Source organism: Megascapheus bottae, chromosome 10 (assembly GCF_031878675.1).
Source record: "Megascapheus bottae isolate mThoBot1 chromosome 10, mThoBot2.hap1, whole genome shotgun sequence".
NCBI lineage: Eukaryota > Metazoa > Chordata > Mammalia > Rodentia > Geomyidae > Megascapheus > Megascapheus bottae.
Window position 1 is genome coordinate 28,488,938 of NC_143518.1, and position 26,132 is coordinate 28,515,069.

General features: G+C 35.3%; 1 protein-coding gene across 5 annotated transcripts in view; it reads left to right on the forward strand.

Annotated features, from left to right (window-relative positions):
- Positions 1-26,132, forward strand: part of Kifap3 (kinesin associated protein 3) — a 117,219-nt gene that overhangs the window by 20,524 nt on the left and 70,563 nt on the right. For all 5 annotated transcript variants that reach the window (XM_090340476.1, XM_090340478.1, XM_090340480.1 and 2 more), the window contains exons 3-10: positions 548-702; positions 1,688-1,743; positions 2,324-2,465; positions 3,587-3,686; positions 9,903-10,027; positions 11,246-11,344; positions 12,829-13,007; positions 15,764-15,926. In XM_090340476.1, coding sequence (XP_090196602.1) covers positions 548-702; positions 1,688-1,743; positions 2,324-2,465; positions 3,587-3,686; positions 9,903-10,027; positions 11,246-11,344; positions 12,829-13,007; positions 15,764-15,926 — 1,019 coding nt within the window. The remainder of the gene's footprint in view (positions 1-547; positions 703-1,687; positions 1,744-2,323; positions 2,466-3,586; positions 3,687-9,902; positions 10,028-11,245; positions 11,345-12,828; positions 13,008-15,763; positions 15,927-26,132) is intronic.

Sequence of the window (26,132 nt, forward strand, 5' to 3'; positions counted from 1 at the left end):
AAATTCAGATGGTGAGAAGGAGAGGTTAATTGATGTACTGATTTACATATAAATTTTATTCATTTGTTCCCCAAAGTTTCTCGGATAGGTCCTAAAATGAGTCTGATCTTTCTTCTACTTTCTATTGCCAACAAAGCAATTAAACCTAAAAATATCAAGATTCTATCTTGTCCTTAACTAGAAAAAAAAGCAGTTGTAGGCAAGGTCAAGAGAAGAATTTACTTGTTGCATTATGAATTCTCCTAATCAATATTGACTTCTCATAATCAATATTGACCAAAGATTCATATATTTTAACTTCTGAAATACTACATTAGCAAAGGATCTCCGAATATGCTGTCCTGCCTAGAGAGTCAGAAAAGTATTTTACCTTTTTTATCTTGTTTGTCTAACTTATAGAAAATAATTCCCTTAAATTTTTCTGAGTGATTATATGCAATACTTTAATAAATTTTTACAAGTGTGTATATACTCTTAATTTAAAGTAGTAGTTTTGAATCTGTGTACTTGTACAATGTCTGAGTTGGGAATTTGTATATGCTTACAGTATTCGCCTGAAAAGTTTGAATGCTAACACAGATATAACTTCTTTGGCACGGAAAGTGGTTGAAGAATGTAAACTCATTCATCCCTCCAAATTAAATGATGTAGAACAGCTGTTGTATTATCTTCAGAACCGCCGGGATTCATTGTCGGGAAAAGGTAAGTAGAATTCCACATTTTTAAATGCAGAATTAAAGTTTGATTACACTTTCTATATATTTGAGTTTTTCCCCCCTGGAATTTCTCTAATTTTTAATTTTGTTATTATAAAGGTGATGTTTCCAAACTTGTATATAATGTATTTTTATTTTTTTGTACATTTGTGTGCATGCATACATGCTTACTCTCTTACCTTCTCTCTCTCTGGTCTCTTCTTTCTTCATATTCTACCACAATGAATAATTCTATTATATATATATATACTAATTATAAAATCAAAATTTTAATGTTTTTCTTATTTCTTTTAATATGAATGCATTTCTGCTTTTGATAAGGATCTGATAGAAAATATATGCTTTTAATTAGATCAGTATAACTCAGGTGTGTCTGCGCCTTTGGATACTTCATTTGGGAGTAAGTCAGAATTAAATTAGTATAACTTTAGATATTTGGCTTAATTTATTATTTTAATTTGACTTGTCAGACAAAAGTCAGTTATTTTAGCTTATCAATTTACCCATCACTTTTCTCCTTTTATTTTAATTTTTTTATTGATCACTTACTAATATTACTCATGTTCTCTTTGCCTTATTGATTTATCTATTCCTGCCTTAAATTCGAATTAGGAAGGGGAAATACAGATAGATACTTAAAATTTACTATTTTGACTCTGACAGATTTATCTCTATAGTTACTCCAAAAGTTATCCAAGGAAGACTTTAAAGTCATTGCCACAAATAAGTTTTGTTATTTGTTATATATTTTATTAGTTTGTCCTAATAATATATTCCTTTGCTAGCACCATTGGAGTAGATTAATTAATTATAAATAAGCATTCTTTTACACATGGAAACACAATTTTAGTGAACATTTTGCTTTAGTAGCTCCAGCTTACATACAATCAAACTGAGCAGCTGAAAATAAACACTTTTCCAAACTCTAAAAATGTAATTTTCCTCATTTAAATGTCTTTTGTTTTTCCCAGAAAAGAAAGAAAAATCAAGCAAGCCCAAAGATCCACCTCCTTTTGAAGGAATGGAGGTAAGTCTGTGTGAATCCTGATCTAATAAAGAGTTAATGGTAAGACACTGCCTGCCATCAATAATGCAAATAACCACATAAATAAAATGTCAAATTTTTAATGACAACTGAACTTAGAGGTCCTTGAAAAAGGTAGATAGTATTTAATTAACAATAACAAAAACTATTGGTTGTGCTTTGTAGACATGATTTTCAAGTAATAAAATATTTTGAATGTATATTTTAAAATATTGGTTAATCTACTTCAGTAAACATAAATTACTTTGTAATATACTTCATATTTTAAATATTTTATGGGGCTGGGAATATAATTCTGTCATAAACTGCTTTTCTAGCCCTGGTTCCATCCTAGCATGAGAAAAACTAAATCAAGGTTTTTATATTGATAAACAATTTTTATAGTTTATGTATGTCTTACTTTGCCTATTTTATGCTTGTTGTATTTAAGTCCAATTATCCAAAGGCCTAAAATCTTAATCTACAAAAAGTTGGGTACTATAAGTTATTGGAAATTTGTTTATTTTGATAGTATCATTCATTTGACAAAGAATTTGTAGTTGAGTACTTATCTTTGTTTCAGATTGATGAGATTGCTAACATTAATGATATGGATGAATATATTGAATTATTATATGAAGATATTCCTGACAAAGTTCGGGGTTCTGCTCTGATCTTGCAGCTTGCTCGAAATCCTGATAACTTGGAAGAACTACTATTGAATGGTGATTTATGTCTATAAAAGCTAGAAAACATTCCTATTCTGAAGTTAATATTCATATCTTATGTATATGTGTACACTCATGATTTTCATATCTTGAATATTTATAGTATAAATGTGAATCATTTTATTTAGGAATATTTTCTCTGAATCTGTTTCATGTTTGTTTCCTCTTCCTCCTCACCTCTCCCCTCCCCCAGCATATCTTTTTCTATCCTTTTATTGTCATCATTTGTGTCTTTGGATCTAAAGAGTTTTGTTGAAGCCTGGGCCTGATTGGATCTTGGTATCATAGTGGGTTTTTCTAAGCCATTTTTATCCATTTGTGTAGTTAATCTGTTTACACTAATGAAATTATTCATAAAATAGAATTTGCATAATTTTATATTTGTTATAAGATTTGTTTTTATGTTTATATACTATATTTGCAGACATTTTATATTAATTTTCCATGTGGCTCTTAACATTTTTTGTCCTGTTCTTTCATTGTTTCTTTCTTTTGTGTTTATATTATCTGGTTTAATAGTATTTATTCTTGATTGTGGAGGTTTTGGTTTTTTATTTTGCCAGTCTTGGAGCTTGGGCTATTTTGCTCAAGAATGGTATTCCACTACTTGAGCTCCAGCCCTGCTTCTGGCTTTTTGGTGCTTTTAATAGGAGTCTCAGGGACTTTATTTCCTGGACTGGCTTTGAATTGCAACCCTTAGCACTCAGCCTCCTAAGTAGCTAGGATTACAGGCAGGAGCCACCAGTGCCCAGCTTCTACCAGTGTTTTATGACCTTGTTTTCTGAGGTTTTTTTTTTTTTTTGAGTGCTCCAGAACATCTCTCAGATGACAATTTCAAGCAATCTTATTCAAGTTAATACCAACTTCATTTTAACAATAGGCCAGAAAGCTAAAGTAAACTGAATATATAATGGCTATAATAAATGCTGATAATGTTGTTCATGAACTACATAGATCAAGTTTTAAAAGTAGCTTCCTATGTTGGAAGGAAACATCCTACTTTTTGTCCCAGTTCCATCTTCTCTTTATTATTTATTGATAAGTAGACATTTAAAACCAATCACCATTTACAGAGAACAAGGCAGATGATCATTTCTGTATGTTTCCTTTTTCTTCAGAAACTGCCCTTGGAGCACTAGCAAGAGTCCTAAGAGAAGACTGGAAGCAGAGTGTCGAATTAGCCACAAACATAATTTATATCTTTTTCTGTTTTTCCAGGTGAGTATAAAAACTGTAGGATGTCAGGTCTATATTGCTGTTACTGGCACCACAGTCTTGCCTATACTGGCCTTAGAGCTATTATCCCTGTTGCTGGTTCTCTAGCCTCTTTCAGTTATTCTTGCTTTTTGGTCTGTATTCACTCTTGCCTCTACAAACACACACAAGGGCTAGTTTCAATGAGTCAGAGTTGATGATAGCTTTTTGGGACGAGACTGTCTCAATTGGAATCCTCCTATTTATTGACTATTGATCTTTGTTATTCTGCTTAAATTCTCTATGCTTCAGTTTCTTTATGTGTAAAATTTAAATATTAATATTGTCTTTCAAATAGACTTTAAGGTTAAATGATTAAAATTTAAAATTCTTAGAGTGTTTAGTAAATACTGTTTACATAAAACATACCTGTCCGGAAAGAAGTACATACGTGCTATATATGTATAATTAAATCACATTTGTATTTCAATAGCACCTTATAAATTTTGTGCATATTTATAGGAAATATATGTATATGTATACATATATGGTACATATGGATAATGTGCAGTTATCACATAAGGGTAATTAGCATCTATTTCCTCCAACATTGATCATTTCTTTGTGTTAGGAATGTTTGAACTCTCCTCTTCAAGCTCATTATAAACGTATACTGTAAAATATTGTAGACTATAGAACATTATTAGAGCTTTTCTTGTGTATTTTGGTAGCAGTATTCATCCTCCCTCCCCCGCCCCCCTTAGCCTTCCTAAATCTCTAGCAACTACTACTGTATTTTCTATTAACTGAGAACAACTTTTTTAGTTTCCAGTTATAAAGACTTGTGGCATTTCCCTCCCTAACCCACCCTTTCTTTTCTGCTTTTTTTTTTGTATTGTAAATGTGAGAATTTATTTTGAGAGTAGATTTCAGAAACTTTTTCAAACTTATAATATTTCCAACATTTTTAAAATATGCTGCTTCACATGAAAGAATAATTTTCTAATTCAAGCTACTGAAAGCTGAACATGAAATTAGATTACTCTGAGTGAATTATTAACCAGTTTTCAGAAATATTGAAATAAAGAACTTATATCATTATGCTTATATTTATTACTGGATCATAGCAATATATAAGTGACATTTCTCCTTTTACTAAAACTTAGAAACTTATATTGTTATAATTATGATGCCATAACTTACTATTTTTGTTTCAGTTGGGTTTCTTCTTCTTATTTTGTGTTAGTCTATATTAGTTTTTTTATTGTAATTAATAGAAGGGTTACATTATATTTGCCAGATAGAAGGTACATTTCTTCACAAACATTGATACCCCTTCTCATGTTTTTGTCCCTATTTCCTTCCCCCCTGATCTTGTTTTCCCCCTTCCCTATCCTATTTCAAATAAACATATATACAATATACCAGATAACAAGGTAAGATACTGTAATAATATGAGATAACCATGGGACAACAAAAGAGATGAGAAATTAAGGACAACAATCACACATTATATAGCTCTTGTTTCCATATCCTGGAGGTCCTTTCATTTAGCCTCTTTCATTTAGCCTCATCCTATTTGCCCTTTCTTTCTTTTGCCAGTTTTGGGGTTTGAAGCCAGAGCCTGAACACTGTCCTTGAGCTTTCTCAAGGCTAGCACTGTTCCACTTGAGCCACAGCACCCCTTCTTGCTCTTTTTTTCTTTTTTCTTTTTTTTTTTGGTCAGTCGAGGGGCTTGAACTCTGGGTCTGGGCGCTGCCCCTGAGCTCCCTAGCTCAAGGCTACAACCCTACCTCTTTAGCCACAGTTCCACTTCCTGCTTTCTAGTGATTAATTGGAGATGAGTCTCACAGTTTGGTGCCCAGGCTGGCTTTGAACCGTGATCCTCAGATCTCAGCCTTTTTGAGTAGCTAGGATTAATAGGCATAAATTACCATGCTCAGCTTACTTCCAGCTTTTTCTGTGTGTGTGGTACTGAGAAACCAAATCCAGGGCTTAGTACATGCTAGGCAAACACTACCATGAGGCCATACTCCTGGCCCCTTCCATTTGTCTTTCTGTGCTTAACTCGTTTCATTTGAAATAATCTTTTAAGTTCAATTCATGTGGCCAGATGACAGGATTTCATTCTCTTTATGGCTAAATTATTCTATCTATACATTTATATATTATTAAGAAAGAAACTTTATTAAGAGACATTTTGATATGAAGAATGCCTAGCCATTTTCTATTATATATATATAGATATATTTATTGTAATTACTAAAAGGGTTACATGATATTTGCCAGATAGAAGGTGCATTAATTCACATATATTGATACCCTTTCACATGTCTTGGTCCCCATTACCCTCCCCTTCACCCCCTCCATCTTGGTTTTCCCCCCTTCCCTATCTACTTTCAAATAACCAAATACAAATAAATCCAATATATCAGATAACAAAGTGAGATACTGTAACAATATGAGATAACCAAGGGACAGCAAAAGAGATGAGAAATAACATAGTACATTAAGGACAACAATCACTCATTATATGGCTTTTGTTTCTATATCCTGGAGGTCTTTTCAATTAGCTTCATACTATATGGCCTTATGTATCAAGGTTTTGCTCTATTGCAGATCTCTGCTAGTAGAGCCCAAGGTTTCTACTGCTTATGACAAATAGGGGAACCATTGAGCCTAATTTCCTTTGAGTCTGGCTTACTTCACTTAATATGATTTTTTCTAAGACTTTCCATTTCCTAACAAATGGGGTGATGTCGTTTTTTCTGACAGCAGCATAGAATTCCATTGTGTACAAATACCACAACTTGTTGATCCACTCATCAACTGAGGGACATGTAGGTTGGTTCCATATTTTTGCTATGGTGAATAATGCTGCAATGAACATTGTTGTGGTAGTGGATTTACTATGCCCTAGTTTCTGGATGTTTGGGTAAATGCCAAGTAGTGGAATTGCTGGGTCATAGGGGAGCTCTATGTTTAGACTTTTGAGGCACTGCCATATTGCTTTCCATAGTGGTTGAATGAGTTTGCACTCCCACCAACAGTGTAGTAGGGATCCCTCCTGGCCACATCCCCTCAGCATCTGTTATTAGTTTTCTTGATCATGGCCATTCTGACTGGAGTGAAGTGGAATCTTAGAGTTGTTCTGATTTGCATTTCTTTTATGACCAGAGATGTTGAGCATTTTTTCATGTGTCCATAGGCCATTTCTGTTTCTTCTTCAGAGAAGACTCTCTTTAAGTCTTTGGTCCATTTTTTAATGGGATGGTTGTTACTTTGGGGATTAGTTTGGGAGTGATTCAATTTTTGAGCTGTTGATATATTTTAGATATGAGGCCTTTGTCCGTTGTTTGATTGGTGAAGATCTTCTCCCACTCTGTAGGCTTCCTAATTAATTTACTAGCTATGTCCTTTGCCATACAAAAGCTCTGCAGTTTAATGCAGTCCCACTTATCCAGGCTTTCTCTGATTTGTTGTGATTCTTGGTCCTTATTAAGAAAGTTTCAACCTGTGCCAAGGAAGTTAGTATATCTCCTATTCCTTCTTGTAAAGTTTTCAGTGTGTCAGCTTTTACCTCCAGGTCTTTGATCCATTTGGAGTTAATTCTAATGCAGGGTGACAAAGAAGGATCCAACGTTACTTTTCTGCAGGTGCTTAACCAGTTCTGCCAGCACAAGTTGTTGAAGAGGCTGTCTTTCTTCCAGTCTATTTTTTTGGCTCCCTTGTCAAAGATTAGGTGGCTATAGGTCTGTGGTTTAATATCTGGGTCCTCTGATCTATTCCATTGGTCTTTAGGCCTGTTCTTGTGCCAGTACCAAGCTGTTTTGATAATTATAGCTCTGTAATAGAGTCTAAAGTTTGGAATTGAAATTCCTCCAGCACTGTTCTTTCTGCTAAGAAGTGTTTTTGCTATACGGGGTCTTTTATTATTCCATATGAAATTTTGGATTGCCTCTTCTATTTTGCCGGGGCCTACCGGCAGCAAATTGGGGTTCCTGAAATAGGGGGCAGGGACTGGAAAAATTAGAAGAGAGACAAACACATCGGGTTCGGGAGGTCTGCAGCCCAGGCAAAAACTGCGGCTCCTCGTTTATTCTCAACTCAAAGCTTATATCCCCTCCCCAGACCAGGGCACTCCCAGGTGTTACATCCAGATGGTTAATCAGGGAACTGTTGGGGGTTACATTCATATGGTAAATCTCAGATCAATAGAACAAGAGAAGGCCGAAAAACAATAAGACAATCAAGCAATTATCTTGCTCCCAATACTATTTCTTTAAAGAATGCCATTGGGATGTTGATTGGTATTGCATTGAATTTGTAGATAGCCCTTGGCAAGATTGTCATTTTCACAATGTTGATTCTTCCAATCCAGGAGCATGGGAGGTTTTTCCATTTCCTTAGTTCTGCTTTAATTTCCTTTTTCAGGGTTTTAAAGTTTTCATCAAAAAGGTCCTTTACATTCTTAGTTAAGCTGATTCCTAGGTACTTTATTTTCTTTGAGGCTATTGCGAAAGGAGTTGCTTTCCTGATTGTTGCCTCATTCCTCTCACTGTTGGCATAGAGGAAGGCAGTTGATTTTTGAGGGTTAATTTTATAGCCTGCTACCCTTCCAAAGTTTTGAATCAGCTCAAGGACCTTGGAAGTAGAGTCTATAGGATTCTTTAAATACAGAATCATGTCGTCTGCAAAGAGGGATAGTTTTACTTCCTCTTTCCCTATTTGGATCCCCTTTTTGCTTACTTCTTGCCTTATTGTACTGGCTAGGAATTCTAATACTATATTAAAGAGGAGTGGAGAGAGTGGGCATCCTTGTCTCGTTCCTGATTTTAGAGGGAATGGCTTTAGCTTTTCGCCATTAAGTATAATACTAGCTGTGGGTTTGTCATATACAGCCTTTATTATATTGAGGAATGTTCCATGGATTCCTAGTTTCTCCAGAGCTTTTAACATAAAGGGGTGTTAGATCTTGTCCAATGCCTTTTCTGCATCTATTGAGACAATCATGTGATTTTTGTCCTTGCTCCTGTTGATGTTTTGAATTATGTTAATTGATTTGCGTATGTTGAACCAGCTTTGCCTCCCTGTGATGAATCCTGTTTGATTATAGTGTATAATTTTTTTTGATAAGTTGTTGTAGACGGTTGGCCAGTATTTTGTTGAGAAGTTTTGCATCGGTGTTCATCAAAGAAATAGGTCTATAGTTCTCTTTCTTTGATGAATCTCTGTCTGGTTTGGGCATGAGGGTTATACTGGCTTCATAGAATGAGTTTGGTAAAGAACCTTCATTTTCAATTTCGTTGAAGAGCTTGAGGAGTATTGGTGTGAGCTCTGCTTTGAAGACCTTATAGAATTTAGCTGTGAATCCATCTGGCCCTGGGCTTTTCTTAAGTGGAAGTTCTTTTATTGCCATTTCTATTTCAGTGCTTGAAATAGGCCTGTTTAGTTGGGTTAGTTCTTCTTGGTTCAGTGTGGGTATGTTAATATTGGCTTGCCTAGCCATTTTCTAAGGACTATTGTTTCTATTCTAAAAATGTGCCAACATTAGCAATTAAATATTTACTAAATAAAATCTTGGAATAATTGTCCAGCAAACATGTAATACCTGATCGCTAATATGTTACAAGTTTATTTTCTGTTCATTTTATATGGTAAATAAAATATGCCTTAGTGTTATATTATTATCAGTTTTATTTGACAGTAGACCGAAAATTACTTTAGACTAACTCAGAAGTTATGGTGGTTAAAAATAAAAGTGTAGCCGGCTATGGTGGTTCACACCTGTAATCCTAGATACCCAGGAGGCTGAGATCTGAGGATCAAGGTTCAAAGCCAGCCCGGTCATAAAAGGACCTGACTCCTATCTCTAGTTAATCTCTAGAAAACGGGAAGTGGGGCTTGGCTCAAGGGTAGGGCAGTAGCCTTGAGCTGAAAAGCTCAAGGACAGCGTCCAGGCCCAGAGTTCAAGCCCCATGACCCACAAAAAATTATTTAAAAAATGTATTCAAATCTTAAAATTAATTATACTTTAAGTTAGTCTGGTAGTATATATACATATATTTTATTGTGGATATAGATATATATGTATAAATATTACTTGCATGTATATAATTTACTATGGATGTTCTAATCTATATATTTTGTACATGAGTGTGCCACTGTTTACTGAAACCAAATTTCCTATACCATCAAAATTTACTCCTTTAATTATATGTTGATATCTCTCCTTTAAAGCTTTTCTCAGTTTCATGGACTTATCACTCACTATAAAATCGGAGCTCTGTGTATGAATATCATTGATCATGAGTTAAAGAGACATGAGCTCTGGCAAGAAGAACTCTCTAAAAAGAAGAAAGCTGATATCCTTTTAAAGTTCTGTTTCTGTCATTTTTTGTTTTAATTACTAGTCATATTATATGAAATCACGTGAGAATGTGTTTAAAGTTAATGAAAATTGAAACTGTGAGATTGAATATAGTTGTACATACACTTTTAATCTCCACAACCGTGAATAGTGAGACAGAAGGAAGAACCCAGTAGTTTTACTCCATAATTGCATGAGTCTCAAGTGGCTACTCTATAACGATTGCTCTTATGAAGTACCACTCACTACTGCTGCTTAGGTATTTCTCAAGCACCAAAATGACTTTGATGGAAATGGATATACATTTTGTGATGAACCTAGCTTAAACTTCCGTTCTCTATCAAGATAGTTTTCAACTTTCTTTTATGGAAAAAGTGGACCTTATATTTTATGATATTTTTCTTTTCACATCTCTAATCTGAAAAGGAAGCTAAGACATCTTAGATTGTATCTGCACCCTTTAAATATTCTGGGCATCTGTTTAAGTGGAAGCGAATGTAGTTAGTACCTAAATAAGACTATTTATGGCAGTAATCTTGTGCATAGACCCACTTGGTAATCTTTTGAAAGTTACAGATTGTCAATTTACATAAAATATTTGCATAGAGTTTTTAAGAATCCACATATTAGATGAAATCCAAACATACCCTCAGAATCTCTGAGATAACCCGTGAGCCTGTTCTAGCTCAGTTAGCATGCAGAAAAAATTTTAGTTTAAATTACTGGTTAGCAAATATAACTAGATCCGAGTGTTGGCTCCCACCTGTAATCTACTCAGGAAGCTGATATCTGTATTCCTCTCTACTCAGGAGGCTAAGATCTGAAGATCATGGTTCAAAACCAGCCCAAGCACAAAAATCCATGAGATTCTTATCTCTGATTAACCACCAGAAAACTGGAAGTGGCTCTGTGGCTTAAAGTGGTAGAACACTAGCCTTGTGCTGAAGAGTTCAGGGGCAGCAAGCCCCATGACTGACAATAGATAGATAGATAGATAGATAGATAGATAGATAGATAGATAGATAGATAGATAGATAGATAGATAATTTAGATAGATATAGGTATATATTTGTGGAGAATATACATATATATATACTATATATAGAGAGAAAAGTTGCATATAAAACTTGAGTTCTGATCTAGCTTTTTTCAGTAAGTTTCCTTAGCTTTAGTTTGTATGTATGATCCTTAACTTAAGGTTTTTTTTTTTCACTTGATGAAGACCTTGAAAATCAGACCTTGAGAAAGGATTATGAAAAAACCTTTAAAAAATACCAGGGGCTTGTGGTAAAACAGGAGCAACTATTGCGAGGTATGACTTCCTAAACAAATTGAAATCAAGTATTTGCTATATAAATCATGAGCTAATATGAGAACAATGGAAAGTTAGGTAAATTTTAATATCTTTAGTTTGAGTGATGTTTTTAATTTTATCATGTTTTCCCTACTTAGACCTTAACTCTTTTTCACTCAGTGTGCATTTTTCAATGATGTTCTGTCACTCAGTATCCAACTTACTTATTTTATAACATGATTTTTTTATTGCTTTCCTAGTTCATCTAAAATTTTTCAAGATATTATTCTTGTTTAACTAAACATAATCCCTATTCTTAAACTTTATCCAGTGTTGTAATATTCTAATATATGGTTTCAATCATTGATAAAATGCAATGATGTTGAGGATGATGAGGATCTCAGAAGTAAGACATTCAATTCCTGGCTTGTGCTCATCTAGGGACTTTTAGCTTAGCACATTGGTCATTTGATATATTTTGTGGAAATACTTGGTTTTTCCCCAAATATGATTTTCTCCTTATAAATATTATTATAAATATTAAAACTATATTAAATTTTTTGAAGATTTGGGATTGAAACTTTAGCTCAACCTGTTGGAGTAAATGCCAGATTTTCAAGTGTGTGTGTGTGTGTGTGTGTGTGTGTGCGCGTGCGTGCTTGTTTGTGTGAGTGTACACATATTTTTGTCAATCAAGGTAAAATGACCATTTCATAATTTTCAGTATCTGACAGGCACACTCAAATGAGTTTCCTTTAAGAAACTAAGAATATTTATGACAGAAATCTCCAAGGAATTTTATTTAGAATTAGTAGACATTGACCTCAACTATATCTATTACTGAATTTCAGAGTTTAAACATGAAAATAGATTTTAGTATCTCAAATATTGTTCTAGGTATATCATTTTTTCATTATTGCTTTTACCAGAGAAGCCTTTATTGAAGTTTTATGGTATCTTAATTTATTTACTGTGCATGTAAAATTATTTTTCCCTGTTTGTTTCATGCATTATCTACCTTTAATTGTCATTTGATTATTGTTAAAACTGTAAGATGCAAAAGGGTAGGAATCATTTTCTTATTTGGTTGTAATGTCCCCAGCACCATGATAATGAATACTATTTATATGTTCTTATTTAAATCCATCTGCATGGATACATATTTTAACAGCAAATATTTCAAATTAAGGGGCTGGGAGCATGGCCTCTAGTGGTAGAGAGCTCACCTAGCATGCACAAAGCCCTGGTTTTGATTCCTGGGTATCACATATGTAGAAAAAGCTGGAAGTGGTCCTGTGGCTCAAGTGGCAGAGCGCTAGCCTTGAGCAAAACGTGTCCAAGGACAGTGCCTAGGCCCTGAGTTCAAGCCCCAGGACTGGCAAAAAAAAAAAAAATCAAATTAATAATGAATTAAACTTTTTCTGTTATCTTGGAAAATAATGATTTTTAAAATTGTTGATTCAATATGTCAGTCATTTAACTCATCTGTTTTACTTTTGTAGTTGCTCTTTATTTGCTTCTCAATCTTGCTGAGGATACGCGTACAGAACTGAAGATGAGGAACAAGAATATAGTTCACATGTTGGTGAAGGCTCTTGATCGGGACAATTTTGAGCTGCTTATTCTCGTTGTGTCATTCTTAAAGAAACTCAGCATTTTCATGGAGAACAAAAATGATATGGTAACTTACAAAGTTTCTTTATACAGACCATTATAGTTATATCCATGTTAAGATATTCTGATTAAAAAATAAGCATTTTATATTTCTCCTTAGGTAAATCTGAAATGAAGATTTTATGGTAGCCCTAACAGCTGTAGCCTAGGAATTTTTTTTTTGCCAGTCCCGGGTCTTGAACACAGGGCTTTCTCAAGGCTAGAGCTTTACCACTTGATCCACAGCACCACTTCTGGCTTTTTCAATGTATGTGGTACCGAGGAATCTTGTATACAGCTCTTCGTGCATTCTGCCTCTAGGCCAAAGATGTGCCTCTAGGAATTTTTTTTCTCTTTTTTTTTTGTGTGTGTGTGTGTGTGTGTGTGTGTCGGTCATGGGGCTTGAACTCTGGGCCTGGGGGGCTGTCCTTGAGCTCCTCAGCTCAAGGCTACAACCCTACCCCTTGAGCCACAGCACCACTTCCAGTTTTCTAGTGGTTAATTGGGGATAAGAGTCTCACAGTCTCATGGACTTTAGTGCCTGGGCTAGCTTTGGACTACAATCCTCAGATCTCAGCCTCCTAAGTAGCTGGCATGAGTCAGCACAGGCGTGAGCCACAGCATCTGACTGAGAATTTCATTTTTAAAATGATGACAAACTGAGAAATGGTGATTCATGTTTGTTAAACTGGCTACTCAGGAGGTTCAGACCTGGAGGATGTAGATTTAAGACCAGCCCAGGCAGAAATGTCTGATATTCCATTTCCCATTAAACAGCAAGCATCCTCAAGGCAAAGATGTGTGAGAGTGCAAGGCTCTGAGATCAGGCCCTGGTACCAACATACACATATATACACAAAGTATAGAGAGATGGCTACTCTATTTATAAAGTTGTATTATCCATTTAAGGTGTTATTTGTGCTATCGATGTGAACTGTTTTACTTTTTAGACATATATTTAAAGTATGTGGAGTGAAAGGAGAAAAGTAGAGTAGGAGTTATAAATGCTATTTATAGTTAAATAAGCATATGGAAAAGTAGTATAAATTCTTTAAATTTCCAGTAAAAAAAGTTAAGTGAAATGATTAATAAAAAGGATGAAATTATATAGAATTTCTCTTTTTAGCATTTACTCTATAACTTAAAGACATGAGATGTTTTTATGAATTTGTTTTCCTGATATTTACCTTTAAAAGCCTACTATTGGGTCTCTTAACAAATAATTGATAAGTTGGTAATGTCCCCTGTGATTTCTCACTGATTAATGTTAATAGGTCTTTTGATACAATTCTATAGTCTTTGAGAGCAGAGGTATGGGTCACAATTTCTTTTTCCTTAAAATGACTAGATAGTATTTGAGGTTTTGCAGATCATCTGGCCTCTGTGGCAGCTACTCAGATCTACTGTTGCAGTATGAAAGCATCCACAGAAAGTCCTTAAACAAATGATAGCATATTTCCCCTGGCCAGTAAAACAGATGGTGGGCCAGACTAGGCCTGCTGGCCATGGTCATAAGGTTTACAACTGACCATTGACTATCATCTCAGATTAAGCACCACAAAATGTAAGATAATTTTTTCCCCTCATCCTGAATTTCTGATATTTACTAGTCCTAGTAATTGGCATTCTTCATTAACTGAAGAAAAGGAGCTAGCTTTTTCCACTCCTAAGTTATCTGGGAACTTGTGTTTCAGAAGTGTTCCAAGCTTTGAAACTACTCTGACCATATCAGCCCTTGATCAGCAGGGTCATTATCATTAAGGACACTCTCCTATAGAGTAACATCTTAACACTTGAGCCACGTATTAAAAGCTTTCCTTTGTAATCTAAGACTTTTTAATTTCTACCAATCTTCACATACACTTTATACCTTAAGCACAACAAAGCATTTGTGATTCCTTAGCAAACTCCTTATTCTTAATATCTGTTCATTAGCTTTTCTACAACCTAAAATTGTCATTCCCTTTTCTCTCTCTCTCTCCCTTCCTCTCTCCCTCGCCGCCCCCCCTCTCTTTTTCTTATCCTGGAATTTGAACTCTAGGCCTGGTCACTATTCCTGAGTTCCTTTTGCTCAAGGTTAACACTCTACCACTTGAGCCACCACACCACTTCTGGTTTTTTCTGATTAATTGGAGACAAGAATCTTAGAGACTTTCCTGCCCAGGCTGGTTTCTAACCACAGTCCTCAGATCTCAGCCTCGTGGGTAATCAGGATCACAGGCATGAGCCCCAGTGCTTGGCTTCATGGCTTCATTCCTTTCCTAATCAAAGAACAAATCCTTACTGGTTTTTAAAGACTTTACTTCTAATTTGAAGTATTTTCTTCTACATAGGGTTTTGCACCTTCCTCCATATTGCTTCTAGAGTACTTTTGTGCATTCATTTCTTGACCAGAGAGTCTATTTTATCACATAGTATATTCATTAATTGTCTTACTTGTTCATTCTTACCAGAATAAGGGACCCTGGAAGGCCAAGATGAGCTCATGTTCCATCTTGCTCAAGGTCTAGCAGATAATGGCTGGTGTTAATTATTAACAGTATTTTCAAGGGTCAAATGTCATTTGTCTTTCCATTGATGAAACCAGATGAGGGGAGGAAGTAATAGATTTTCTCCTCAAAAGTTTAACCTCAGAAAACTTAATAGACTGAAATAAAACATAAAATTAGTTCATAATTACTTATAGCATAGACATGCATTAAGGAAATACAAAGGAATTGTGTATCATCTTTTTTGTATATTATTTTGTAATAGAACCTCAGTGCATTTTATTATTTTACATAGGTAGAAATGGATATTGTTGAAAAACTGGTTAAAATGATACCTTGTGAACATGAAGATCTCCTGAATATCACCCTCCGGCTTTTACTCAATCTGTCTTTCGACACAGGACTAAGGAATAAGATGGTACAAGTTGGACTTCTTCCCAAACTCACTGCACTCCTAGGTATGCTTTTGAAAAATTAATGATATTGAAACATCTTGAGACTTTGACATCACTAGAAAATTTAAATGTGTGTTCAAAAAGTACATTGAGTGATGCTATGGATCAAGTGGTAGAGCACTAGCCTTGAGCTGAAAAGCTCAGGGACAGTGCCTAGGTTCAGAGTGACAAAAAAAGTATTCTATTCACATTGTTTCATTGGAAACAATAGTAAAAATAAGCAGAATAAATGAAAAATGTCCTGGGCCAGGATAGTGTTATGGACTGAAATGGAATAAGGGACCTTTGGTTTCTTTACCCCCAATTAAACAAAAACAAAATGGAAAAATAAAAACATGCTCTCTCTCTCTCTCTCTCTCTCTCTCTCTCTCTCTCTCTCTCTCTCTCGCTCTCTCGCTCTCTCTCTCTGGCTCTCTCGCTCTCTCGCTCTCTCGCTCTTGCTCTCATGTATCTTAAGGATGAGATCAAATTTAAGTTCTTATATTCTGTACTTTAAAAACTTTGCTTATGAACACATAGATTTGTGGAGTTTTCATCGTTAAGTAAAATGGGGAAGTTTTGTATAACAGGAGAGAAAATTAGAGGTTTCTGGAGTGAAGATGGGTTCAAGGATTGGTACTTTTGTTCTATAAGCTCTTCTGAGCAGAGCATTAAAAACCCACCCTTCACAATATTTGTCATATTTGCCAAGTCTTTTTGGGTCCTGCTGTTTCCCAGCATATCCTACATGCTAGGAGCTCCCTGCCACACACTGCCTTTTGCCAGAGGCCCTTTATCCTCTACTGCAATGCCATTACCATTCCTAACGGGAGGAAATTCTTACTTACCTTTCACCCTTAGTTTTTATTTGTTTCAGTTCTACAATTCCATTCCTTTTGCAGCTTTCCCCATATAGTCACATACTAAATAAAAATATTATTACACATTTTATAAGATACTGCATTGATGGGCCGGGAGTTTGGCCTAGTGGTAGAGTGCTTGCCTAGCATGCACGAAGACTGGGTTCGATTCCTTGGTACCACATGCATAGAAAAAAGCTGGAAGTGGTGCTGAGGCTCAAGTGGTAGAGCTCTAACCTTGAGAAAGTCCAAGGATAGTGCTCAGGCCCTGAGCTCAAGCCCAGGACTGGCAAAAAAAAAAAAAAAGATACTACATTGAAGAGTACTTTCAGCACTTGATTTTGAGGGTTCAAGGCAATATACACATCTCAAGGAGGAAAAAAGAAACTTTAAAAGCAAAATTGAGGGCCGAGAGTTTGGCCTAGTGGTTAAAGTGCTTGCCTAGCATGCATGAAGACACGGGTTCGATTCCTTGGTACCACATACACATAAAAAAGCCGGAAGTGCTGCTGAGGCTCAAGTGGTAGAGCTCTAGCCTCGAGAAAGTCCAAGGACAGTGCTCAGGCCCTGAGCTCAAGCCCAGGACTGGCAAAAAAAAAGGAAAATTGATTGACCTTGAATTTATAAGAAGACAATAAGATGCCAAAATATTTGTTTCTTTCTGAAGGATAAAAGTTGTAGCTAGTTTTAACTTTTTTCTTTTTCTTTTTTGGCTGGTTCTGGGGCTTAAACTCAGGGCCTTGAGCTTCTTTTGTTCTAGGCCAGTACGTTAACTCTAACAATGTCTGCTTTTTCTACATAGTTCATTAAAGACTCTCACAGTTTTTTCTGCCCAGGGAAGCTACAAACCTCAGTAACTCCTGAGTAACTAGGATTACAGGTGTGAGTCACCAGTGTCCAGCTTTAAACCATTCTTCGACAGTGTTACTTCATCATTGTCTTTGAACCTATGACACCAGCCCATACTAAACTAGGGAGAATGTAGTAGGAGTACTGGGTATTATCTTTTTTAGAATTTTAATTTGGGAAGATGCTGTGATTATTAGTCAAGTGCTCAGTCACTTGAGCCACAACACTCCCCTAGACTTTTTTCTTTAAGTTATTTTCACATAGGATCTGATATGTGTTTTGCTCAGGCTGGTCTGAATTATGATTCTCCTATTTATTTACTCCTTCAGCATTGCTGGGATTATGAGCATGAACCCACGTTTATTTATGGAAATAAGATCTCACTGATTTTTTTTTTTTTTTTTGCCAGTCCTGGGCTTGGGCTCAGGGCTTGAGCACTGTCCTTGGACTTTCTCAAGGCTAGCACTCTACCACTTGAGCCTCAGCACCACTTCCAGCTTTTTGCTATGTATGTGGTACCAAGGAATCGAACCCGGTCTTCGTGCATGCTAAGCAAGCACTCTACCACTAGGCCAAACTCCTGGCCCCCTCACTGAGTTTTTACCCATGCTAGCCTTGAACAGAAATCTTCCTAATCTCTGCCTGTTGAGATGAGCCACCACACCCAGCAAAAGCTTATTCTGTCAGAGCCTTACATCATATATCTAGAGGTGATTAATCTTCATAGTCTTTGGCTGATGTGTAAAACCTGACTGAAAGCAAAATTATTCTGAGACATTCATGGGTAGCTCTGTCTCAGTTCTTGATTTAAGTTTCTATAGTAAATAAAAGAGCAAAGTGGTCAAATAATATTCTACACATACAAAAATGGCCATGAAAAATTTCCGGGAAAATAAATTGAACAAAAAGTAAAAATTATGACAAATAATTATTAAAAGAAATTGGTTATAAGTCAGTTCTTTTGCTAAATGAACCAGTTCATTTTTGGTAGTACCTTGTACTTTCCAAGCAAGTGCGTCCAAGACATACCTTCTGTCCTATTTCTCATGAATTATTTTCAGATTGAGTCTCATTTCCTATTGGTGCACATGCCTTCACTGTTACTCTGTTAGGCTTCCCGTTGTTGCTGGGATTGTAACATAGGCTACCATATCTAGCTTCCCTCTGCTGAATCCATGGAATCTCACAAGCTTTTCTACCTGAGCTGGCCTAGAACTGAGATCCTGTTAATCCCATGTACTGTAGAATGACAGGCACAAGACTATTGTGTCCGGCTATGAGTTGAGTCTTCTTTTTTATCTATTTTGCTATTGATGCTTTCTATCAAAATTCTGATAAAGTGGGTTATTTTTCTGTGTTTTCTTGAGTTTTCCAAGAGCATTTCTTTTGGTTTTTTTTTTGTTGTTGTTTTGTTTTTAATTGTCAGAGTTCATATATGTCCATTGCTCACTTTCTGGTACATTATTTTTACCCTTTGGTGAAATAATGATTCTTTGAAATTTCTTGATACATGTCTGTATACAATAGGTGTCTGCACATTCTGAGATTAGATGTCTCCTTCTTGGTAATCTGATCATGTTCTTGCCTTCTAGGAAGTCTAATAATCACTCACTGTACTTCTCTAAGCCTGTTGCCACTGATGCTGCTTTACCACTAGATGGCACCATAAGTCAGTTTTCAGGTGAATCTACCCTTGGTGCATTGTCATTATGTCTGCTCTAGGGGAAGCCCAAGCCCTAAGTCTGAGTCTGGACTGAAGGAGTGCCTAAAAGGAATAGCTAATTTGAGCCAAAGGCAGGGCCCAGATGATTTATCTATGTTTTCTTGCCTGCGTTCAGGCTCGTTTGATATTCTATCACTTGTACTTACCATGAAACAGTCAAATCAAATTCTAAAGCAGTAACTTGTTCCCATCTCTTCCTTCTTCTCCCAAGTATACGGCGATTCTCTGCCATTTTGCCTGGAGCAAAGGGAACAATGAGCTTGGCAGTCTTCTGACCACCTAATACTGAAATGCTGGATTGTAGTTGAAGCCCATAATCTAGTGAGACCAATGAGTCTCTGAGGCAGGCCCAAAGCCCAGACCTCTATGATTTGCCCACTGTTCTCGTGTACTTATATGGCCTGAGACCTCTGTAGGCAGCCATGGTGATGAAGACAAGAATACAGTTCCACGCTTCTGGAGTGTTGAGCCTACATTTGGTACTAATAATCAGATGCTCTATCCATAGGTACTGATGCATGGACATGGGCCTGATGTTGCACTCCACCATCTTGGTTTGTGGTTGATGAGGACTTTGGTTTGATGAGGACATTAATTCAACATATAGATCTCTGCATATATATATATATATACACACACATATATAAATATGTAAACATATATACAGATATATATATATATTCACCTCCTCAAGATCCCATTTCCAAATGCTATAACATTATGCATTATGTTTCTGAATTTGGGGGTAACATAACCAGTCTGTAGCATAGTCTTTAAAGATATATCTTTATTTTCTAACATATTTATTTTTTAACTAATAACTGTATTTTTTCTGATACTAGGAATTGAATGAGCCCAGAGCTTCTCATTCACTAGACAAACATTTTGCCATTTGAACTATGTCCCTAGCCCTCTTTTAGTAGCCTGAACATAATTTAAATTTTTATTGAAAGTACCATAGCATAGTGATTAAAAATATGGGTTTTGTAACCAAATTGAAGAACTATGTGTAAATCTCTCTTTTTTATGATCTGTTATTCATGTTTGCATTTGTGAGAATATATTATACAAGGCTGTAAGCAAGTATTATTACTGTGTTCTACAATTTTAAATTGCTGCATAGCTCCAGAATTTTGTGCATTTTTAATATATATGCACACTTTTTCTTACCCCTCTTTCCTTGGCTATCAATTCTCCTTTCTTTTATATAAATATCATTTGTATAGCAGCAATTTCCCCTTCTATATTTACATATTTTGATCTCCTTGATTTTGAAAACTGACAACTTATTTGAATTATGTATTTTTTTCAATTAACTCCAAGGGTTCTTTTCCTAAACTTTAAACTTTATGCATGGAGTTGTGACATTTTTTTTCAACTGTGAAGGAGCTGTTTTACTTGATTTTTTACGTTCAAAGAAATTGTATTTAGTGTAGAATTTATTTTTCTGGCACTACTTTTGTTAATACATGTTACATATGTAAAAAATGAAATCATCAACTTATAATACAATAGATTAAGCTTCTCCATTGAGTATTTCAGTGATATATTTAACATGATTGATGTTTATTCTAAATGTATAAGGAAGTATTATACAATGCATGGATTCTAAAAGATAGAAGATATCCATCTACAGCAGTGACTTTTAAACATTTTTTATCTCAGTAAAATATATTTCATATTTCAATTTAACATAGCATATGTGAATTTATATAAGTGTATAAATAAAAGTTATATAAACAAAAGTTCACTAGTAGTATTTACCTTCTCTATGTGCAATACATATTTCTTTTCTTTTTTTTTTTTTTTTTTTTTTGTTGGTTGTGAGGCTTGCACGTTGGGCCTGGGCAGTGTCCCCGAGCTCTACTGCTCAAGGCTACTGCCCTATCTCTTGAGCCACAGTGCCACTTCTGGTTTTCTAGTAGTTAATTGGAGATAAGAGTCTAACAGAGTTTAGTGCCCTGACTGGCTTTAACCCTTGATCCTCAGATCTCATCCTGAGTAGCTTAGAATTATAGGCATGAGCCACCTTGTGTCCAGCTTTTTTTTTTTTTTTGCCAGTCCTGGGGCCTGAACTCAGGGCCTGCGCATTGTCCTTGGGCTTTTTTCTCAAGGTTAGAGCTCTACCACTTAAACCACAATACCACTTCTGGCTTCTTTTTCTGTGTATGTGGTACTGAGGAATCGAACCTGGGTCTATATGCATGCTAGGCAAGCACTCTTATCACTAGGCCAACTCCCAGCCCCAGAGTTTTATTTCTATTCATTTTCATGCTAGTTATTTATTCTTTAATTTTATATACTCTGATCCACTTAATGTTCAGCCAAGAACATTGAATTAAAATGATTTTTTGTGTGTTTTTATATGTACCTACAGTGATTCCATGTTACTGACATTTAAAGAAAAATGGAAAAGCTTTCTGGTTTTTAGCACTTTTGTAGAGCTGTACTAATGGAACTTTACAGACCTGATTTTTTTAATGCTGGTCTAGCTGGAGATGCTATTTTAAGTAAGTTTTCTTTTTAATATGATTGGAGGATGCCATTATTGGAAACGTTTATAGTTAATATTAGATTATTTTAGCTAGCATATAGTCAATTATGAACCTCTTGAAATGCAATAAATCCTGCCAGTGTGAGCATTCAGTCCACTTCTGTTTGGTGAAACATATAATTAGTAAATTACATTCTCTGCTGTTGTGAGACTGATGTTTATTGCTTAATAGCATTTATTTACATGTAGAATAAACTGAAAATAAAGATTTTAATATGAGTAACTCTTAAAGGCAACAGAGATTGAATTAGACCTCAGCCCTTTTTTTGCCATGAGAGACCCAGAAATTGTTTAGATTTCTTGTACAAAGTGTTTAATTTTGGGTTTTTTTTTTTTTTTTTTTTTTTTTGCCATTCCTGGAGCTTAAACTCAGGGCCTGAGTATTGTCCTTGAGCTTTCTGAAAAGCTAAAGCTTTACCACTTGAGCCACAGCACCACCTCTGGCTTTTCTATGTATGTGGTTTCAATGCATCAAACCCAGGTCTTCGGGCATGCTAGGCAAGCACTCTACTACTAGGCCAAACTCCCAGCTCCATAATTTTGGAAATTGGGATATACCATTTTCTTTGTCACCAAGGATGTGTAATGGAATTGATAATGTATAGTAGAAAGCATTTTCTCTTTACTGAAATTAGTTTATTTCAATGATTGTGACCTTTTCTTGAGCAAGAGAAGCCAGTATTTCTCAGATGGTTTTCATACATAATTGGTTCCATGGAAAACCTTACATCTAAATACTCCTTTGTCTTCCTTTTTCTTAAGTATTATCAATTCACTTGCTTTCTTCATTGTTGTGTTATTCTCCTGAAATTTAATAAGGCCTCTAAGTTTTCTCTAAATCTTTCCAGTTCTGTCAGCCCTACATTTTGACACAAGGTTCCATGGAGAAACTTGGTATTTCTACTTATGACATATGTTGTAGCAGTGCTTTCAGCAAACGTTTTATATGCAAATTGAGATACAAAGCTTGGCTCTACTTACCTAGTTATTAGATACCAGTTTTCAAGGGTTGTTTTGAGTGAAGACTGTTTTGTCTCATTTAAGAATCAAATTATCAAAACAAAAAAATTTTCTTTTCAAAAATCTTTAAATACTTGACCTTGATGTGTCTCAAATACTTCCTTATGTCAAAATATTTTTGGTTAGGAGATAGAAAGGAAATGCTTTGTCTATACCCTGGAGAACATACTAATACTGTGTTAAAAAAATAACTAGAAAAACTAAAATTTTAGGAGTCTTTTTTTTTTTGCTTGATACACCATGCCAATCAATATTTTGTTAAATCTCACAATTGCTTTTTCTTAACGTTTTATAAACTGAAAGTTGCTTAGTATGCTTAAGGATAGATGATGTTAGCATAGAGCAAGCCTAAATACCCAATTGAAACGTGATATTTTGAGGGGCACAGTGACATTGGTTTTATATAAAGCCTAAAACTGTTGTTTCTTTTTTTTTGTTTTCTTTTTTTTTATTGTAATTAGTAAAAGGGTTACATGATATTTGCCAGATAGAAGGTGCATTAATTCACATACATTGATACCCTTTCACATGTCTTGGTACCCGTTTCCCTCCCCCCCACACCCCCCACCCGTCTTGGTTTTCCCCCCTTCCCTATCAAATTTCAAATATCCAAATACAAATAAATTCAATATATCAGATAACAAAGTGAGATACTATACCAATATGAGATAACCAAGGGACAGCAAAGGAGATGAGAGACAACATAGTACATTAAGGACAACAATCATTCATTATATGGCTTTTGTTTCACTATCCTGGAGGTCCTTTCAATTAGCTTCACATTATATGTCCTTATGAATCAAGATTTTGCTCTATTGCAAATCTCTGCTAGTAGAGCCCAAGGTTTCTACTGATTATGACGAATGAGGGAAACCATTGAGCCTAAGTTTCTGTTGCTATTGTTGTTGTTCTGATATCAGGACTTGCTGTCCTTTAGCTTTTTCATTCTCTATTACTTGAATCACAGCCCCACTTGTGCTTTTTTTGTGGTTAATTAGAGATGACTGTCTCACAGACTTTCCTAACTGGGATGTTTTCAAGCCAAGATCTTTAGATCTCACCCTTCTGAAGTAGGCTAGGATTACAATTGTCAGTACCCAGCCAAAGATTAAACATTTCTTAATGATAGAATTAGTGTTTTCCAAAGTACATACAACAGCTGCCACATTTTACTGGTATATTTTTGCACAACATTTTTGTACTATGAGTGATACTGGTGTATATTTTAAATGAGTCTTCTGAGTCTTCATATCAGCTTCATTTTCAACTTCAACTTTATTTTCTTAAAATTTTCTTTTAAGTATTCATATGAAGGGTTTCAATTCAACATTTCAGTATATGCATGCAATGCATCTTGGTCATTCTTCTCCATCTTTCCCTACCCTACCCATCCCCTTAAGTTACCCAGTTCCAATTTCACATATGTATATTGAATATTATGACCACAAAATGTAAAACAGGGCTGCTTTTCTTACTGTTTCTTTGAAAGTTATCTTTTCATAAAAACATGTTCACATTGCAGGTTTGCTTTTTAAGATAATTAACTCCTCATGAAGAAAAGCTTTTTAGGTCAGCAATTTTTTTTTTTTGTCTGAGACCAGGACTCTTAACTCAGTACCTGACTCTCTTATTGATTTCTCGGCACTCCCAACTGAGCCATTCCTCCAACCTTAGTCAGCAATAATTTTTTAGACTATATACAGATTCTCAGGGCATGTATATCCATAATTCTGTGGGAAAGGAGGCAAAATATAGTTGTAAGTATGGAGGGTAATGTGGACATTCTGAACATTTTCTTCTGTGTCTGCTTTCTCAGTGAAACGAAAAACAAGGTAATATGTTGAAAAGGAGAAATAGACACAAGTATGTGATTATTGATGAGAAAGTAGCAGAATGAAATTCTTACCTAGCAGTATGGTGGACAGCATTGCTGACAGCCAGGGCATCTCATCTCCATCCTCTACACAATGCCATATGGTTTTCAAATGTTTCACAAAACACCAATGAAACCTGGAAAAATGTACTCACTAAGATGTAAATGATCAAACATACTCATTTATATGCCTAAAGTGCAAAATAACCCATGTAACTATCTAAAAGTAAAAGAAAGAGGGTAATCCTGAGGGGAATGGAAGAGTTTGAGTTTCAATAAAATTAAGAAAATATATTTTGTCCAAATTAAGCGTGTCTCCTGGGTGGATTTGAACTGCTAGGTTGAGGTATGTTTGCACTGAAGAGGAATTAAAAGCTTTAAAGGAATGCTCTAATACAATAGTATTCAAAGCATGGTCCAAGAACTTATGGAGAGGCCCCATAAAGTCATAGCATTTTATAAGTACTATACATTTTCCTATATTTTAAATGATCATTTATATGTTATACATACAGTCCTCAAATCTCAGCCACTTGAATAGCTAGGATTACAGGCCTGAGCTGTCTAGAGGCCCACCTCATGTCTAGATTTTGTGTCTATTAAACTATTGAAAATGTAAACATTCACTCTGCCACTTTGCCATTTTCCTATTTCGTTTCTCTCCACAGTACTTATAGAATAACATATTTCTCATAATTTTCTTCAAACTACCCATATACTTATACCTCTAACCATAGGCCCCCAAGATTATAAGCATCATACAAATGAAAGTTGAGCCTATGTTTTTCACATTGACTAGGTATATTATGGGATCTCAATATTCTATGGATAGGTAGGAGAATGGAGGAAAGGAATAAACATCAAAGATCTGAGCCTGTTACTTTTCTTTATGATTTTTTTGACTGAGTGTGGTATTAGGTATGTCAATAGATTTTCACTGCATTTTTAATCTTAATATGTCAAATAATGGAATAAAATAGAGCCTATCCCACAGAATTATTCTGAGAATCAGATGAGAGAATTAGCATGTATTAATTTTATATCTAGAAAGCCTCACAAATGTCAGTCAAGATAAAGAGAATGAAAAGGAAAGAAAAGACTTAATAAAGTGAATGGTTACTAAATAAGATGTCCAGAATACAGAAAACAGTTCTTATCACAATTGTATATTTTTATCCTGGTTATAGAGGGCTTGTTTTAAACAATGCAGTAGCATCTTAATTTCACTTGTGCAGACTTTTTTTTTTTTTTTTGCCAGTCCTGGGCTTGAGCTCAGGGCCTGAGCACTGTCCTTGGACTTTTCTCAAGGCTAGAGCTCTACCACTTGAGCCTCATTACCATTTCTGGCTTT